This window comes from Bicyclus anynana, chromosome 8 (genome assembly GCF_947172395.1).
Source record: "Bicyclus anynana chromosome 8, ilBicAnyn1.1, whole genome shotgun sequence".
Taxonomy (NCBI): domain Eukaryota; kingdom Metazoa; phylum Arthropoda; class Insecta; order Lepidoptera; family Nymphalidae; genus Bicyclus; species Bicyclus anynana.
This window is the reverse complement of record NC_069090.1, coordinates 17732287-17748723: the sequence shown is the minus strand read 5'-3', so window position 1 is coordinate 17748723 and position 16437 is coordinate 17732287. Positions and strand designations below refer to the sequence as shown.

Sequence of the window (16437 nt, the reverse complement as noted above, 5' to 3'; positions counted from 1 at the left end):
GAAGTCAAACTACTGCTTGTATATATATTTACTGTGACATTGCTTAGACTATCCACAGATTAAATACATAGAATATTCGATTACTGATCGATGTTTGGCTGTTTCGTCAAAATAATCGATTCTTTTTATAAATTGTTTTTATTAAAAATTTGATAAAATTAAGGTTTAAATACTTTCAAATGAAACGTTATTCCATCTTTTACTAAACTACAAGTTTTTGGCCGTTTTTTATGCCATTTAACTATACAAACCGGCATTTTTAGGGAGCTCCTTACACTACGAAAACGATTACAACCATGAAATATCGATTCTGTAGCAACAGTTTTTATAAACGCATTAGATCATAGATTTTTGATGTTTGCCAGAGGAGTAACGGTTAGCGAGCCAAGTCCTGTTATTAATGGTCTAAGTTTTTAGCGGTTTGTGGTTCAGATCTCTCATCCGATTATAAGCTTGGGTCTCTTAGACCATTAATAACTGGACGTGGTTCGCTATAATAGACTTTATGTATGTATGAAATTATTGTGCAATAGAATGTCTATATATTTTGGGGAATACCCTTGAGTCCTGCAACTCTTGAGGTTTTAATTGTCACTAAACAGACATCGTAATTTTATTTTTTACTAGCGTGGTTTCACCCGCGTAGTTTCGGTTGAATATAACTTGAAATTCAAGATGGCCCCCACATTTTTCTGTATTCTGAGGCCCCCACCACAAAGGAGGGGTTGGGAGATTTTAAAGCTTATGATAATAATTAAGTTTGAAGTCATAGATTTAAGAGTCGGTACAAGGTTTAGTTTTATTCCAACTGCCTCGTTGGTCGAAAATTTGTCTGAAGCATAGATTTACGAGTCGATACAAGGTCTGAAGCATAGAATTATAACTTGTACCGAATCGTAAATCTAGTGAAGAATCGTACTGGTCTGAAGTAAGCCTGTGCCGATTCGTAAATCTATTAAGCTAAGGATTAAAAATCAAGCGTATTTTTTTTTAGTAATAGTAAGTTTTTTGAACAGATTACCGATTTCGCATAGTGACGTCCGATCCCTCTGCGGTCCCAGTCTTGATTCCCTCGAGTGTATATGCGTAATGTAGGTAGGTGAATAAAACTATCATCATGTTTTAATAATATTTAATTTTTATATTATTTATACAGTGCAAAAGTAGTGATTGTTGCTAATTAAGATACACGAGTCACTCTTACTAACTATAGGAAATAACAATGTGCTGACTGAAGCACGGCAACGTTCACCACTCTCGCGTATCACACGAAGCATACATTGTCTGATGTCTCTGACACAACAGGCTTGCTCTCGACACTGTGCTGACTGAAGCACGGCAACGTTCACCACTCTCGCGTATCACACGAAGCAAACATTGTCTGATGTCTCTGACACAACAGGCTTGCTCTCGACACTGTGCTGACTGAAGCACGGCAACGTTCACCACTCTCGCGTATCACACGAAGCATACATTGTCTGATGTCTCTGACACAACAGGCTTGCTCTCGACACTGTGCTGACTGAAGCACGGCAACGTTCACCACTCTCGCGTATCACTCAAAGCATACATTGTCTGATGTCTCTGACACAACAGGCTTGCTCTCCACACTGTGCTGACTGAAGCACGGCAACGTTCACCACTCTCGCGTATCACACGAAGCATACATTGTCTGATGTCTCTGACACAACAGGCTTGCTCTCGACACTGTGCTGACTGAAGCACGGCAACGTTCACCAGTCACCACTCTCGCGTATCACACGAAGCATACATTGTCTGATGTCTCTGACACAACAGGCTTGCTCTCGACACTGTGCTGACTGAAGCACGGCAACGTTCACCACTCTCGCGTATCACTCAAAGCATACATTGTCTGATGTCTCTGACACAACAGGCTTGCTCTCCACACTGTGCTGACTGAAGCACGGCAACGTTCACCACTCTCGCGTATCACACGAAGCATACATTGTCTGATGTCTCTGACACAACAGGCTTGCTCTCGACACTGTGCTGACTAAAGCACGGCAACGTTCACCAGTCACCACTCTCGCGTATCACACGAAGCATACATTGTCTGATGTCTCTGACACAACAGGCTTGCTCTCGACACTGTGCTGACTGAAGCACGGCAACGTTCACCACTCTCGCGTATCACACGAAGCATACATTGTCTGATGTCTCTGACACAACAGGCTTGCTCTCGACACTGTGCTGACTGAAGCACGGCAACGTTCACCACTCTCGCGTATCACTCGAAGCAAACATTGTCTGATGTCTCTGACACAACAGGCTTGCTCTCGACACTGTGCTGACTGAAGCACGGCAACGTTCACCACTCTCGCGTATCACACGAAGCATACATTGTCTGATGTCTCTGACACAACAGGCTTGCTCTCGACACTGTGCTGACTGAAGCACGGCAACGTTCACCACTCTCGCGTATCACTCAAAGCATACATTGTCTGATGTCTCTGACACAACAGGCTTGCTCTCCACACTGTGCTGACTGAAGCACGGCAACGTTCACCACTCTCGCGTATCACACGAAGCATACATTGTCTGATGTCTCTGACACAACAGGCTTGCTCTCGACACTGTGCTGACTGAAGCACGGCAACGTTCACCAGTCACCACTCTCGCGTATCACACGAAGCATACATTGTCTGATGTCTCTGACACAACAGGCTTGCTCTCGACACTGTGCTGACTGAAGCACGGCAACGTTCACCACTCTCGCGTATCACTCAAAGCATACATTGTCTGATGTCTCTGACACAACAGGCTTGCTCTCCACACTGTGCTGACTGAAGCACGGCAACGTTCACCACTCTCGCGTATCACACGAAGCATACATTGTCTGATGTCTCTGACACAACAGGCTTGCTCTCGACACTGTGCTGACTGAAGCACGGCAACGTTCACCAGTCACCACTCTCGCGTATCACACGAAGCATACATTGTCTGATGTCTCTGACACAACAGGCTTGCTCTCGACACTGTGCTGACTGAAGCACGGCAACGTTCACCACTCTCGCGTATCACACGAAGCATACATTGTCTGATGTCTCTGACACAACAGGCTTGCTCTCGACACTGTGCTGACTGAAGCACGGCAACGTTCACCACTCTCGCGTATCACTCGAAGCAAACATTGTCTGATGTCTCTGACACAACAGGCTTGCTCTCGACACTGTGCTGACTGAAGCACGGCAACGTTCACCACTCTCGCGTATCACTCGAAGCAAACATTGTCTGATGTCTCTGACACAACAGGCTTGCTCTCGACACTGTGCTGACTGAAGCACGGCAACGTTCACCAGTCACCACTCTCGCGTATCACACGAAGCATACATTGTCTGCTGCTGCTGCTTATTCAATGAGTATTGAATAAGCAGCTATTGAATAAGCAGCAGTGTTCCTGTAGAGGACATACAATCATTACCCCTTTAGGAAACATCATATATGAATGGTACCATGGATGCAGTCTCTACTATTTACCTACAATCTTTAACTATGTATATTTAATGTTACATTAGTCTTCCACAAGCTAGACTCAGGCTCGAGTTCTGCAGAGTTACAAGGTTTATATTGACATAGTGTTGCAAGAATACTATATAATAGTGTACTAGTAGCATATACAATAGACATATCACCTGTTAAACTTGCTAGACATGGGCAATAAGTTACCTATATCCGCTTATCATCTTTAAAGAGTAAAAAAGTCTTTCATAGGGTTGGGTGTACTCAGCGCCGGCCCGAAGTAAATTTTAAAATGGAGCGATATCCAATTATGGCGCCTCTCCTGTTTGCTCCTAATAATATGCAGATACCTATACCAAGTTATGAGTGGAACGCGAAGCTCTTAACCATACTCTGGAGTGACAAATTGAAAATCAGGCGCAGTACCGTTTACAGTTGACTAGGATTATCATTTAGGAGCTCTCTAGGATTTGGCGCCTGGAGCGACTGCTCCGTTCGCCGTATGGACGGGCCGGCCCTGGGTGTCCTCTATAACAAGATCCCCAATTACAGTTCTGGACCTGCCAATGCATAAGTTAAAGCAATGTGTTAAAACATTTACTTAGTCGGGGTTACTACACAAATGATAAGTTCCTTAATGATAAAGATGCTTGGATGCCATTGGATCAGCTTCTACCTTCACACCATCACGTGTAAAAGTAAAAAGGAAGGAAAAGTAAAAAAAAAATAATGATGTTAACAGTTGTCAATTACTGTAATATTGTACGATTTCTTTTAAAAAGAGTAAACTGTCGAGTTTCTTGTCGGCTCTTCTCAGCAGAACCGGTGCTAGTCTTTACAAATACTCAAACTTGATGTCTTAAAAGTGCTTGCAAACTAAGCCTACTTGAAATAAATGAATTTTGAACTACAAATGCAGTTTTGCATTACATTCTATATGTAATTATTGAAGTGAAGTTAAACTTCTTATGGGAGGGCTGACCGCTGCGTAACGTATTGCGTTACAGCCGAAGTTGGCACTTTGACTTGCACTTGATAAAGCAAACTTCAGACTGATGGTGCCACTATTATTAAAAGTTTATATGTCGTTGCTGTCGTAATGTCCATGACACCTCTCCTACAATAGAGGATTCTTAATTAAATTCAATAATTAATAAGATTGAATTAATTAAAGCAATTAGTCGAAGTGATCACTTCTGTAGTGTCCAAGACAGTCGCATATTCGGCGCACGCTACGGCGAGGCGCGGAGCTAGAAGTTGCCGCGCTGGAAGCCGAGCCCCACGCCGCGCATGGTGTGCGTGGTGGCGCGCGCCACGTCGTACTGCGCCTGCATGGCCTGGAACAGCTCCTCCTGCTTCCTGTTGGGGTCCTGCGCCGCGTCCGGCGCCTCCGCCCTCACCGCCGCGGGGTCCTTGATGCCCATGAGGCGCATGAACTTGGACACCTGCTTGCCGGCCGAGTCCTGCGCGAAGCGCGCGCCGCTCCAGCGCGCCGCCTCCGCCTCCGCGTCCGCGCCGCGGCCCGCCCACAGCAGCTTGCGCTTCTGCACCTGGTCCAGCGCGCGGTGCGACTGCAGCGCGTAGGCCGCCTGCGCGCCCGCCGGCGCCGTGGCCGCGCGCAGCTGCCGCGCCGTGGCCATGGACCCGTCGGGCGTCTTGATCTGCAGCCCTGCACACGCGGCGATAGCGAGTGACGACAGGTGCGACGTACTCATTCCAAATAATATATTACAAAAAAATTAAAAGGGAACGCCCATCCACGACCGCCCGGCAATTAACTTATATCTAAAAAAATCTTGATAAATCTACTTTAATGATATCATGACTTTATCAAAAATTTTTGCTACAAAACGTTTTTGATTCATCTTAATTTGTTCCCAACAGGGACAAGCTCTGATCCTTAACCATACAGCCTCAGCTTCATTATATTTATATTATAAAGGCTTATGATTGGGTTGTTTGTTAAGCTTGTTGGTAACAGATAAAATTTTGCGCTAGAAAAGTGATAAAAAACATAAATTTTTCTTCAAGAAACATACTTTTACTATACCAATTATTCAACCAGATTATATTTATCCTACTGATATCATAATCGCGAAAGTTTGTATAGATGTTTGGATGTTTGTTACTCTATAACGTCGCTAGTACTGAAGCGGTTTAGCTGAAATTTGGAATGGAAATAGATTTTACTGTGGATTACCACATGGGCTTTTTATTCCGAAAAAATCCATCGTTTCCCAAAATTTTCGAAAACTGATGTTTTAATGGTGTTTGTTAATCTTTCACGCCCTATTGAACCGAATTAGCTGAAATTTGGTATTAAGATATATTATAGCCTGGATTAACACTAAAAGTTTGTGAAAAACTAAATTCCACGCGGACGAAGTCGCGGGCGTCCGCTCGTACATAACATTATCGGCCGGTGGGCATTCCCCTATGATATAGTAACGTAAAGTGCGCGTTACCCATCTTCTCCATGACCTCCAGCTTCTTGTTCACCTTGTAGGACGAGGGCCGGTAGTCGGCGCCCGGCGCGGGCTCGGCGCTGCGGGGGGGGAGGTGTTATACTATGTACGTCTCGATAACTACGCCTGAACAGTGAAAGGTGCGCAACCGCCCGCCAACAGCGCCCAGCGCGCCCGCACGTGCACGCTGTTGACGTAACGCTGTCATCCGTTCATCGAGTTTTATTGCTCATATTGTTTCATACCGGGGGCTATACAGGACAAATCGATTCTTAAGGAGTAAACTCTAACAAAAATTGTTTTGTATTGTGTAATGAATAGACACTTGACACATTTTAATTGTATTGCTATGTACTCGTACAGATGTATCGACGTGAGAGCATCAGAGCTGTAATGTGACCAAGCATACGTACGGCGCGTGGTGCGCGTGGTGCGGCGCGGGGGGCGGGCCGGCGGCGCCGCGCGCGCGCTCGTGCGCCGACCTGCAGGCGACCATGTTACGGGTTGGCATTTGTACGAAGTTGTTGCAACAGTGATCGTATAGGTACATGAGATTGATGACTTGAGCTCAGTTGTGTGATCAGCAGCGTGCACACCGTCACGCTGCTAGTCGCATTAGTGATTTTGTGCAATAATGTCTAGTGCTGTAATTATTAATGTTTTGTGTTGTAATTATTGATTACGTTATAAGTTGTAATTATTGATCATAAATTGTTTAGTTTGAGCCAGTGGATATGACCTCTGCCTCCAATTCCAGAGGGTGTGGGTTCATATGCATCTCCAACTTTTCAGTTGTGTGCATTTTAAGAAATTAAGAAAAACATCGTGAAGAAACCTGCATACCAGATAATTTTCTAAATTTTCTGTGTGTGTGAAGTCTGCCAATCCACATTGGGCCAGCGTGGTGGACCATTGGCCTGACCCCTCTCATTGTGAGACTCGAGCTCAACAGTGAGCCGAATATGGATTGATAATGATGTGGGCATGGATAACACGTCGGGCAGCGAAGATGAGTGTGGATGGATCTAATGGGACCCCTTTAACCTACACCCAAGGTCACAAGTATTTGGGCCTGCTCGAGGTGTTTCCTCTACATCACTGTGCTGCTACCCGCGCCGCCTCATTAGATTCCTTGCCGGGAAAGGTGCGGGTGAGTCGCTCCCCCGGCTCTAAGACTGAGACCTGTTTTTGCCCGACACAAGGGCGCCGTCGGCCACTTTGAGCGGTAAAGCGGCGCAAGGACGGGCGTGCAACAGTGCGTCATGTCTCACCGCCTGTCGTCGTCGCGTTTGGCGGCGCGCGCGTCCCTGTCCCTGTCGCGGCGCTGCTCCACGAACCTGCGCACACGCGACATGAGCATGTACTGCTGATTTATCTCTAAATCACTCATTTCCTTCAAAATCGATATTAGGCATTGCATCATAAAATCGATTTAAATGAAAAAAAAAATTAATTGGTACAGCGAAAAATTTAAAATTGGCGCCTTTTTCCTGTAAGGGTTTTAAAAAATTCGATAGAGGCAGCACTATCTATCAATTTAAGTACAAGTAACATTTTCAAAGAATAAAGTTAAAACTAATTTTACTAACAATAACGATTTTGGGGGATTTTTTTATAAATTTTTAATACTGTCTTGTATTATATTTTGTAATAATAACATTGTTAAAAGTTGGAAAAAAAAAAAGATCATCAGTCATGTAGAGCGCGCACTCACCGCGGCGACACGGCGTCCCGCGCGTCGTGCGCGCGCGCGGCCGCTCCCAGCGCGCCCTGCAACACACCGAAAGCTCATGTCAATATCATATCAATATTCCACAAAAAAAATTTCTTTTTTTTTAAACTATATCTGTCATATCTTTTTTTTTAATATGACCAATAATCCCATTCCCCTCCAACTAGTCGGGAAAGACTGTGTTAGGAGTGGAAAGGACAATAGACCAACAGAGCAGGGACCGTACCACCAGCACCACCGCTCCATAATGAGTCTGGCCGCTCTAACTGTTGAGCTATTGAGGCTCATATACATTATGCATATACATATAAATTGTTAGGGTTCCGTAGTCCACAAGCAACCATGTTTATAGTTTCGCCATGTCCGTCCGCAGTATAGCGGATCCGCAGTATATATCACAAAGCTGGAATTTTGCACGAATATGTACAAGTAGAGACGTGATAGCCCAGTGGATATGACCTCTGCCTCCAATTCCGGAGGGTGTGGGTTCGAATCCGGCCCGGGGCATGCACCTCCAACTTTTCAGTTGTGTGCATTTTAAGAAATTAAATATCACGTGTGCCAAACGGTGAAGGAAAACATCGTGAGGAAACCTGCACGCCAGAAAATTTCTTAATTCTCTGCGTGTGTGAAGTCTGCCAATCCACATTGAGCCAGCGTGGTGGACTATTGGCCTAACCCCTCTCATTCTGAGAGGAGACTCGAGCTCAGCAGTGAGCCGTATATGGGTTGATAACGATGTACAAATATATTAAAAGTGGTGACGATGTGTTAATCCAGGTTATCTTAATACCAAATTTGAGCTAATTCGGTTCAGTAGTCGAGGCGTAAAAGAGTAACAACAAGTAGCGGCGTTAAACATTCATATCATCAAAATCATCAGTTTTCGCAAATCTCGGAAAACCATGGAATTTTTCGGAATGAAAAGTAGCCCATGTGTCAATCCAGAGTAAAATGTATTTCCATTTCAAAGGAGAATGCCAGATCCTGACCCAGTCCCAACTCGGAATATTGCGGAAAATGTAGATATACTAAATATATTAAATTTTTAAATAATTGTTTTTTAATAAACCATTTTTACTGTTAAACTCCGGAATAAAAATCTGCCAAAAAAAGTAATTATATCCATTACGTTATTTCCTCATAGCTGACATTGTTTATTTATTTTTTAAAAACCTTATTTTCATCTTAGGTTCGAGCCCTTTAGAGCGTTTTTAGTGCATTCTAATAATTTTATGTTCAAAATGGCTAGAATCCAGAGCAACGAAGTCAGATCAAAATGTAAAAATAAACTGTCATAACACTGTCAAAGTATCAAAACTCGTAATAGACACCTCGGAGTAATTTGAAAATAATAAAATTACGTTTTTTTAAATGTATTGCATGTGCTAAGTGCTTCTGTATTTACAAAAAACCAATCATGACGCTTTATCGTTATTTATTTCATAATAAACTGCACATATACTTAACCTTAAAATCAAACTTCAACTTGGATTTATTTTTATACCCCTAGTTAGAAAGGGTTAAAAGGTAATATTTGTTTAATAGTACAAACAATCCAATAAAATGATATATAATATATTGTTGCAAATTATTTTTTTTAGTGGGTCAAACTTCTATACATTGTCTGGCATTGTCCTTTCAGCCAAATCACTTCAGTAGTAGCGGCGTTAAAGAGTAACAAACATACATCAATCAATCAATTTATTTATTTGCAGACACATGCATTATACATATACAGGTGGTCGGTAGATGTAGACGGTAAATGTATCCTAACCATTTGGCATGCAAAATATTTATTAAGTATTTAATGATAAGTATTTATTTTTCATCCAAACATCCATACAAACTTTCGCGTTTATAACATTAGTAGGATGATTTTTCTTACTCGTTTATTTTATAGTATGGAGTATTGTTGGATCTTTAAAAATTACGAGTCTGTCATATACTATTTTACGATTCAGGAATCCATTCGTAAAATATTAAGGTTTAATTTGCTAATTTTTTTAGAGTCAAGTGAGAAACTCTACTAACTAAACGGGGTTTTATGGACACGTAAAAAAATCAAAAAGTGAGTTTACGTTGATTTTCAAAAAGGCTCTTATGAGCTGCTAATCAAACTCCGTTTTTCTAAATTTCTCCCCTTTCCCTGAATAGCATTTATACATGCAATGTAATCAATTAATTTGCAACACCCTTTAGAAATGCGTTTATTGAATACCCGCGTTGTTCCTGTTCCCGTAAGAAGAATACGGGAATAAAATATAGCCATGACACTCTAAAATAATGTGGTTTTCTAGTAGTAAACAAATTTTCAAAATTGGTTCACTAGATCCGGAAATTACCCCCTACAATAAAACAAACTTCTTTATAATATTAGTATTTAGTATAGATATAGATCATTACAACTTTAGAAAATGGCCTTTAGATTAATATAACATTTATTAAAGAGTTCACTCACCCTGTCGTCGGGGCGGTCACCCAGCAGTCCGCGGCGCGGCGCGCGACTTCGTTCATCGCGGCTGCGTTCATCACGGCTACGCTCGTCGCGATTGCGCTCGTCGCGACTGCGATCGTCGCGATTGCGCTCGTCGCGACTGCGATCGTCGCGACTGCGATCGTCGCGATTGCGCTCGTCGCGATTTCGTTCCTCGCGGTTACGTTCATCGCGACTACGTTCTTCACCGCTACGTTCGTCACGACTGCGATCGTCGCGGCGTTCGTCGCGGCGTGGCGAGCGCCGATCGCGTGACGAGCGCGAGCGAGAGCGGTCGCGATCCTTGTCCCGTCGCCGATCGCGACTTTCCGCTGAGCGGGAGCGATCGCGTTCGCGACTATCTGTAATCACAACCGAATTGAGATGTAAGTGTTATATCAAGAAACTTTCGGTAAATAATGATGTAAATAGTTGTTATATACCTTCATTTTAGTCAACGATTCTAAACTAAAGCCAAACTAGACGTGGCATATTTATCAACAATCAAATTAAAATAAGGGTATAAATAGATAGCTATTTTACATCTACGAGTAACAATAATTTTAATCAACTTGATCCTAAATTTATGACGTATACTTATATCGCGGTTAATCACCACAAATTGAACTAGCCAATGCAGTATAGCGCTGAGGTGTCTCGGTGACATATACTACTACTCACGGGCGGCGCGGGCGCGCGCGGGCGGCGGCGCGGGCGCGGCGGGCGGCAGCTCGGGCTCCGACTCGCCGGACTCCTGCGGCAACACAAGGCCTCGCGTCACTGTACTGGTACACGTGAACACGGGACGATTGGGTGTAGGATACACGGCTGATATATATTATTATGTCGTGTTTTTGCCTCCACTTATGAACCAAACACCTGTGAGGCGTCAACAAGCATCTGTCAGGCCAGCGCGCCCCGACTTGAGCCATTGCTTCTTATCTGGCAGATTGTGGTCAAGCGAAAGTGTGAAACCATTAAATAAAATACTAAATTGCGGTAGCCGCAGTCATATACGATTTACAGTATGGACTACTATAATGTCGTAGGCAGTCTGTCCCAAATGAACTGTATACGCGATACACGAGGGGTCCCTCGGCCGCCGGCGCCGTGTGAGGGACTGTAGACACAAGTCACGCCGTGCACACAGTGCGAGGTACACTATCGGTTGCAGCCCCTGCACCCGGCGCCTCATCAGCCTGGCTTGTAAGCAGAAGATCGTTTGAACCCTACATCCTCGCATAGCGCCGCCCTATCTCTAGCACCAGAACAGTAGTGCTAACATGCGATCAACGACACTATTTCGTGCAGAGAAATAAACAAATGTCAACCAATGCTGCCTCTTTCATTGTGTTGATACGACTGGGACTGGGACTCCGACGCCATTGGACGACATTTTGTCTGTTTATCTTCACTCGGTCGCATGTTAGCACTGTTAAAATAAAATTACAGAATATACATATATTGTGTACTCCATAATTATATTCATTTATTCGTTGAGAATACACAGATTAATAGATCCAAATAGATCCTAGATGGGAATTGAACCCAACACATCCCGCGCACAGTAACAGCAGCACACATCCAACACACATAGAGGTACAAATTCATTATTGTATATGAATATCATAAATGGTAATAATGGAGATATAACCCTAAACATAACCTCAAAGAATGGGCATAACAGATGTCCATTTCACACATATCAGGGTAGCAGTGAGCCATCGGTCAGCGCGCGAGTGCTGCAGGCTGCAGGCAGTGTTGCAGCAGGCACAGCAGTACCCGTAGAGCCTAATTATTTATATATTACCTTGTTTACAAATATTGTTGTTGCTTTATCACTTTTATTAGCTTTATGTATTTTGTAGTTCTTAGAGAATACTAAGAATTATGGGACTTAATAGATGAGAATTAATTGATTGAGAACTACAATATAATTCTCTAATTGTGTCCAAAAGTTTCAACAGCGCAGATCTAATTTCTGTGAGAACATTGTACCTGTACATGCTACGCCAGACTACAATCTATCTCTGTGCCTAATTCAAACCAGATCTGTTCTTCAGTTTTCATAACAACCTTCTACAAAGATGAATGTAATTGGTTAAGTAGTTTCAACTTTTGGCATGACGGAGCAATGTGGGGATTCATATTTATATAGAGACTACAAAAGTCAGGTTTACTTATAACTTAATTGAACAAGGTTTACAAAAGACGAGGAGGGTGCTGTACCCTGACATGTGGAGAGCCGTGGACAGTGGCAGTTTACTGATATAGCAACAGTAGCAGTCAATACTTAGGCGGCTTAAGGCTACATACTCACATGCTTGCAGTAACGGACGCCTCGCGGACGCACGGCGCGAGCCCACCGCAGAATTTGACTTTTGTATTGTGTCAATTTACAAATGGGTAACATATAAAATAATAAAAGTGTTAATATCATTGTTGAAAACAGATTGCTGTTTTAATTTTAATTATTTTAAATGAATTTACTCTGATAGATCTTTTTTAATATTTAAATAATAGATAATACAAAGTCCCGGAGTTAAATACTTATAATGAAAATAGGATACTACAATCAAACAAGTATGGAACTAGAAGAGATCCTAGTGAGCCGAACAATAGTTAAAGTAATGTCAAGTTACATACCCATGTCACAAAGATTTACTTTTACAATTTTACTCGTTAATATTGTCAGGTAAGCTATTTTGATTTTTTATGTAAGTCATAAAAGAAAATAATTTTCTTATCAGCAGTCCTAACTCAGTTTCATAAGCAGACCTCAAAGTAACACATGTTTGTGAATGGCTACTTGACAATGTTGGGAGTCTGCCGACAGAACTGTTTGCAGCAGTAGAGCTGCACTAGAGTTGTGAGGTTGGTACTAGACAACATACATTGCTCATGAACAGAGAGAACAGGCTATCAAGTTCAATGTTCAATGTATGTATTGTTCAATAAATATTATACTGGTTCATACAGATGGCAAAGGAAAAGGTGATTGCGACTTTTCATTTCATTCCAATATTATGGTTTCTTTTTTACTAGAACATAAACAGCAGATACAAAGAGCTACGCATTGTATTACATTCCAGCTCAACTCACATGTCAAAATAGTTTATCTGACAACACGAAAGTGACAGCCCTTTGCTGTGAGGAGGGCAGTGCCGCTACATGTCAAGGTCGAGCTCACTACGGGCCGGCGGCCGCGCTACTCACCTCGCTCATGTCCATGTTGACGTCGTCGTAGTTGGTGTCGTCCTCGCGGCGCCGCTCGCCGCCCGCGGCCGCCCCGCCTCCCTACAATACCAGGCTATTGTCAAGCAGAGAACACTGATTAATATCTGTGTCTTACACTCACTTACACATTAATAACTAATAACTACTAACTTTTTTTTATTTTTTACAAGTTAGCCCTTGACTACTATCTCACCTGGTGGTAAGTGATGATGCAATCAAAGATGGAAGCGGACTAACTTGTTAGAAGTAGGATGAAATCCACACCCCTTTAGTTTTCAACACATCATACCCGAACAATAAACTACTTGGATGCTTGGAGTTACATCTTTGTCAGTAAGGTGGTAACCAGCCATGGCTGAAGCCTCTCACTAGCCTGGATCAATTAAAAAAACCTCAATTGGCTCAGCCGAGGATCACACCAAGGACCTCCATCTTGTAAAACCACCATTACCTTATACCACAGTACCACAAAGGTCACCAAATACTTGTAATTACTGTAAAGTATTTAATATCAGAGCCGCCTCTGATTTCGGAGAGTGTGGGTTTGAATCTGATCCGGGGCATGCACCTCTAACTTTTCAGTTGTGTGTATTTTTAAGAAATTAAATATCACATGTCTCAAACGGTGAAGGAAAACATTATTGTGACGAAACCTGCATACCAAAGAATTTTCTTAATTCTCTGCGTATGTGAAGTCTGCCAATCCGCATTGGGCCAGCATGGCAGACTATTGGCCTAACCCCTCTCATTCAAAGGAGACTCCAGCTCAGCAGATAGCCAAATATGGGTTGATGATGATGATGTCTATGATGATGAATATCAATGTCGGTTAGTTCCATTGCATGAATAATTAAATTGGTAAAAGCCTGTATCACAGTCCAACTACTAATAGGATCTGAGACAAATTTCAAAAATGGAATGGAAAATCAAATAGCATTGTAATTTCATTCTGCATGTAAATACAATGCTATTTGAACCATCAATCAAATGATTGAACTCCCTGAGGTCCAGGTTAAATTTTTTTATAATTATTTATTTTAAATAATTTACTACATTATATGAACATATAAGAGGAATTTTATTTTTTGTAATTTAATATAAACTCAAAAACCACTGAACCAATTTGAAAAATTCTTTTAGCAATTCAATACATTAACAGGGAATAACAACATAGGCTACATTATATACCCGTATTCCCACGTAAAAGAGAAATATTTGGGTGAGACCGCAAGGTTCCTCTAGTAGGAAACACTCTATGACAGCTGTGTACAACACATCATTTACAAAACAGGAGTAATCTTCAGACGTTAGAAACTAACTATAATTCGGCCTACGCCCTAACTTGCAAACGAATTTATACTTATAAAATATAATAAATAGAAACATTAGGATATGAGGAACAAGATCTAATTGCATGGATGTACGTACCCATAGCAGATGACTTCCGTAGCGACCAGTTTCTCCCTCGTCGTCGCTTCCATAACCAACTAGAGAATCCATCATTTAAAAATATTTCTGGAGTAAAATATCAATGTGATTGTAATGTACACCAAGTAAAGAGATATTAAAATTAAAATTTAATCCATCGGTGAACAATACCAACAAAACCACAAACGCAATATTTATGAATTCACAATTCAATTTAATCTCTGCACAAACGTCAAAACTCAAATGAAGCAAAACAATATGGCGGAAGGTTTCTTTTTAAAAAAACTGGCTGCTTGTACTGCTTGTCGCTTACGCCTACGGCTCTGAGTTCTAGCCTTTTTAAGTATAGCCGCAAATCAAATATTCTAGAGTCCCCCCGGTCCCGGTCAAGCTTCGGTTTTACTCATTCCATGTCTCTATACTATTCTACTCCCACTCTACACCTACCCTACCCTACCCTTCCCTTGCCCAAATCTACCTTAAAGGCTTGACAACATGAATCTGCGAAAGGACGTTGGACACATAGGCTGATTAGAAACATATAAAGGTGGTTAGACAGGAAACACAAATCAGTGCTTCTTTAGCCATGGGGTTTTTATGCAATACTTTAACTACGCCAAATTTTGGTATTCATGGACCTCAACGACGACGCCGAACATACCATATTTTGGATTTGGAATACGAGTGTGAAATATAATTACGGTTGAAAATACTAACAAGTAACGGGGCTCTAGCAATAAAAGAATTTTTAAAATCGGTTCAGTAGATCCACAGATTACCCCCAATACCAATGACTTTACCACATTAAAACTTTCCACCTGGATAGGTTGTGACTGTATTAGGGATCTGGTGACGAAGATGAAGGAGAGTTAAGGGAACTCCTCGACGGTTCACAGTAGCTACCTTGTGTTTGGACTTGATAGATTTTATATTGATGAGAACTTTCCAACCATATGGATTGTGACTGCATAGAGTCTGGTGATGAAGACGGAGGACAGTCACCTTTCACGTTTTTCTGAATATTCATATTACGTGTGGATAAAGGGGGAGTGAAATTTTGTATATGAGTTAAGGTAGTATTTTTAAAATTGGGATTGTAGGACTTAGATACTTATTATAAGAAAATAACGTTTCATATGTGTTCACACTCAGTAGGTGTGCTAACACTAAAAATTAAAAAATAAAAATTTTAATAAAAAAAATTCAACCGACTTCCAACACAAAAATTAACCTGAACTAAAAAGCAAAAAATAACATCTTACCGATATGCTACCTTCTGATCAGTTTGAAGGCGGTGCCAATCCAGTGTCATGTTTTAATTAAAGCCGTTTCTGAAAGAACCACAGAAATTTTGTAATTTAAACGGCTTAAATTAAAACATCACTGGCTTGGCACCGCCTTCAAACTGATCAGAAGGTAGCATATAGGTAAGATGTTATTTTTTGCTTTTTAGTTCAGGTTAATTTTTGAGTTGGAAGTCGGTTAATTTTTTTTATTATGAATGTAACTTTTCACCTTTGAATCAACTCTATTACATTCGAGTTATGAAAAATCGATTTCATTGGATGAAAAATCGAAAGCTTTTTTGACAAAATCACAAATCGATGTTCGAGCATGCG

General features: G+C 41.8%; 1 protein-coding gene across 5 annotated transcripts; it reads right to left on the bottom strand.

Moving 5' to 3' along the window:
* Positions 1-1117: 1117 nt before the first annotated feature.
* LOC112050705 (arginine/serine-rich coiled-coil protein 2) lies at positions 1118-15217 on the bottom strand. 5 transcript variants are annotated; one of them, XM_052883242.1, is made up of 9 exons: positions 14819-15217; positions 13370-13463; positions 10835-10907; positions 10139-10515; positions 7660-7715; positions 7217-7282; positions 6359-6427; positions 5946-6025; positions 1118-5149 (listed from the first exon to the last, which is right to left on the bottom strand). In XM_052883242.1, exons 2-9 carry the CDS (start codon positions 13382-13384, stop codon positions 4731-4733), a joined length of 1155 nt encoding a protein of 384 aa, XP_052739202.1. In that variant the 5' UTR covers positions 13385-13463; positions 14819-15217; the 3' UTR covers positions 1118-4730. The 5 variants fall into 5 exon arrangements, with proteins under 5 accessions (XP_052739202.1, XP_052739199.1, XP_052739200.1 ...); XM_052883239.1 differs by having other exon boundaries at positions 13370-13450; positions 14819-15214; XM_052883240.1 differs by having other exon boundaries at positions 12474-13450; positions 14819-14889.
* Positions 15218-16437: the final 1220 nt, after the last annotated feature.